The sequence below is a fragment of the Solanum tuberosum genome, unplaced genomic scaffold, assembly GCF_000226075.1.
Source record: "Solanum tuberosum cultivar DM 1-3 516 R44 unplaced genomic scaffold, SolTub_3.0 scf00164, whole genome shotgun sequence".
Classification (NCBI taxonomy): Eukaryota; Viridiplantae; Streptophyta; class Magnoliopsida; order Solanales; family Solanaceae; genus Solanum; species Solanum tuberosum.
This window is the reverse complement of record NW_006239092.1, coordinates 727,479-730,986: the sequence shown is the minus strand read 5'-3', so window position 1 is coordinate 730,986 and position 3,508 is coordinate 727,479. Positions and strand designations below refer to the sequence as shown.

At 36.8% G+C, this 3,508-nt stretch overlaps 1 protein-coding gene across 2 annotated transcripts; it reads left to right on the top strand.

Annotated features, from left to right (window-relative positions):
- Nucleotides 1-701: 701 nt before the first annotated feature.
- On the top strand, nt 702-2,565 carry LOC102581325 (aspartic proteinase-like protein 1). 2 transcript variants are annotated; one of them, XM_015311612.1, is made up of 4 exons: nt 702-1,240; nt 1,357-1,417; nt 1,516-1,587; nt 2,194-2,565. In XM_015311612.1, the coding sequence occupies exons 1-4, from the start codon at nt 1,115-1,117 to the stop codon at nt 2,430-2,432; spliced, it is 498 nt and encodes a 165-aa protein (XP_015167098.1). In that variant the 5' UTR covers nt 702-1,114; the 3' UTR covers nt 2,433-2,565. The 2 variants fall into 2 exon arrangements, with proteins under 2 accessions (XP_015167098.1, XP_015167099.1); XM_015311613.1 differs by having other exon boundaries at nt 951-1,268.
- The last annotated feature ends 943 nt before the right edge of the window (nt 2,566-3,508 follow it).

Below are 3,508 nucleotides of genomic sequence, written 5' to 3'. Positions count from 1 at the left end.
AAAAAGTACTCCCTATTTTTCATTTTGTGTCTGGTAGCTAACTGGCTTTAGAGTTTTTAATAGTTGTTAGATATCATTGTTACTATTATTTTGGATTTGTAATTTCTCTAAAATCAAAGAACTTGTGAAATTGAATCCAGCTCTTCACCAAGAAACTTTTGGTAGAGATGCTCGAAGCATATCACTTAAGGAGAACGAGAGTCACTGCAAGAAAGGATCCAAAGTTTGCTATGAGTGATGGTGAACAGATAGGACATGGGGCTAGTTGGTGCCATGACACCTAAAGTTTAAGAAAATTTCTGCTGGTACTTGGGAAATTTTTGATAGTGTAAATTAGCTCTATAAGATTTTGTATGTGGCTTCTGTGATAGGTTTACTGTAGAACTGCAATCCTTCCAAAAATTTCTTCTGTGTCCATCCCAGCTTGTTAGTTCTCATCGTCTCTCCCTATGAAGTTAGTTCTCTAAAAATTCTACTCCCCCTGCCCCCAAGGCCTAGCTCAAGTGGCAAAAGGTTGAGGATTTGTGGCTTAGGTCGCAGGTTCAAGCCCCACACCATGCAAAGCGAAGCCCGGTATTTAAGTGGAGAAGGGTAGAGGGGCGGGCCCATTATCCACCGAGTTTAGAAGGCTGTGATTGGTCCAAAGGGCGGGTCACAGACGGATTTCTCGGTTATCAAAAAAAATAAAAAATAAATAAATTCTACTCCCCCTATTTCAAGTTGTTTGTCTTGCTTTCCTTTTTAGTTTGTTTCAAGAAGAATGCCTCTTTCCTAATTTGGCAACTCAGTAATAAGTAACTTCAACATCCTACGTGGCGTGTTTAAGACCAACAGAATGAAGTGAATTTTGATGCATTATACATATCTATAATTTAAGACCACAAGATTTAATAATCTTCTTTACTTAAACTCCGTGCCAAGTCAAACTAAGACAAGCAAATTGAAACAGAGGGTATATTAGTTTTGTCAACAATAGAAAATATATTTATTAGTTTTGTCATAGTGACTACTGTCTACAAAGTCAGTTTGTTTGGTCCCATTCATTAGTTATTAAAGTTGTAGCCTGTTGTTTTGCAAACTTCTGGAGTAAAATGCTCTCTATGTGCAAAGATGAATGATGGATAAATGCCCTTGTACTTGGTCTATGTTCGTTTTGGTTTTACTGCTGTCAATATACATGTTACCCTACTGCCTTTGCATGCTTAAACAAGATCTTTTCAATTCCTTTATGACAAAGCAAGTATGGTTTTCTCCATAGGTTTTCCAGTGTATGATCTCAAGTTCATTGTGCCCTCTCATGGACTTTGTTTTGCAGTCCTGATAGTGATGGTTTCTTATTGGAGGTATTTTGTGCAGGGCGATAACTTTTATTGCGTGGGTCTCCTACCTATTGAAGGAATGATTGGTATTATTGGACGTAAGTTGATATGTAATTTCAAACTCATTTAAGGTGTGTATACATGCATGTTGACCGTTGGATGTTCCATGCAATTTCATTTGAGTTATGCTGTGCAGAGAACTTTATGGAGGGATATCGATTGGTGTTTGATTGGGAAAACATGAAGTTGGGTTGGTCTCACTCCAAGTGTAAGCTCATTGTGCATATTTAGTTTAAATTGAACTAGTTTTGGTTTTTTGTTGCTGGATTAAAAGGGAAAGACGAAAAACGAGTTTTGTGATATATGGGAGATAATTTGACTTGATAGGTATTTCCTTGATGTTCCAGTTTAGAGTTTTAGATTGAATCACGTGGGTTATTTAGACGGTCCTGAAGTTGGTAATTCTTATGTTGTTCTTTGAGCAGATTCATGCAGACAACACCTTTGCTCATTTTTTGACTTGTATCGGCCGGTTAATCTTAGTAAAACCTACTTTTGTGAAGTTTGGCACTTATAAATGTTTCACTAAATTTGGCCCTTCAATTAATTGTCTATTGTGTTATAATTGGAATATTATCTATGATAATTATGAAAACCATAGTTAACTTGTAGTAATTAGCATAATAACTATCATGGCTAGTGCCTGCCTCAAGGTCTGGAATGGTTTTCCTACAAGAGTTTTAAAAGCATGGAGAATTTCAAAAAGTCATGCAATAACCCAATTGAAGTACATATGTTCTTCTGTAGTAGCATGTAGAATTCTATAATATAATTTTGTGTGTTTAATTCACGAATTCATCTTTTACATCTTCAGGTCAAGATATAGGTGGGACAGCAAAGGTATCACCAACACCACCTCCGAGTGGTTTGACATCAAATCCGCTGCCAACGACTGAGCAACAAAGAAACTCGGGTGGACATGCAGTTGCACCCGCCATTGCCGGTAAAGCTACCCCTAAACCATCTGCAGCATCACTCCTTGCAGTTTCATGGCATTACACTATGAGTTCTCTTCTATTTTCATTGGTTGTATGGTTGCGTTATCTGATATAGCATTTGTAATTATGTACGTATATGTAAATTCTCATTTCTTCAATCAGATCCTTTTCTCACAAATCATTCAGTCTAGTCAGTTAATTTCATTGGTGTTGTTTCTTTCCTCATATCTATAGCTCTTTCTATGTCATTTTGGTGTTCATTTATTTCCTGGGGATTCAGTCATTCAGTATCATGATTGAGGCATGATGGGACACAAAGTTGTGATTTGACTTGCAATAATTCACGAGCAGGGTTCTTTTATAGACCTAATCAATTTGAGTAGTAGTAAACTATCATTCCCGACACCAATGATAGTGTTTTTTAGGAATACTTATCATACACAAGTTACACGAGGAGTCTGACTGAAAAAATCATTGATTGGGGTGGTTCCATATCCGTTGAACTGGAAGTATGATGTGAAATGTTAAATACACAGAATTTTGGACCTTACACTTGTTCATTTAAGTGCTGCATCTTTCTGCCAAAGACGATAAAGGCAACTCATAACTCAAAAGCCTAGTCATTGTACAAAAATAAGACAAGCTGATAACCATTTATTTTCTGCTACAGTTTTTAGAGAAAATTCTTGTCTATTGTTGATCATGCTCACTATTAACTAGACATGCTTGGGCAGCTGTTGTGATCTGCTCTATATTTAGCCTAAATACTGACTATGGAAGAAATATGGTTCATGAGGATTCATATAATCGACCCTAACTGGCCGGGTGGGGGGGATTGAGATATAGTTGTTATTGACTACAGAAGAAGCTGATTGATTAGATTGTATAAGAATAGTATTGAATATGATGTTTTAGTAATGCTGATACTATTTCTTATCCCCCGTTTGGTTTGTTACGTTAAGGGCAATTCTTGTATATATGTGGATTAAAGAGGTTCCATTGGTAAACTAGTACATCCTTTTTCTGCTATGGAGAGTCATGAGGGATATGTTAGGACAATGATCAAATTCTGCATGTGGATGCTTTCATGTCCAAGTGTAATACTTCTGGGCTTGTTGTTGGGGTAGGGGTGATCAGTTTTGGCCTTTGAAGAGTTTGAAAGAGAAGAATGATTGGTCTTTGATAGAATAG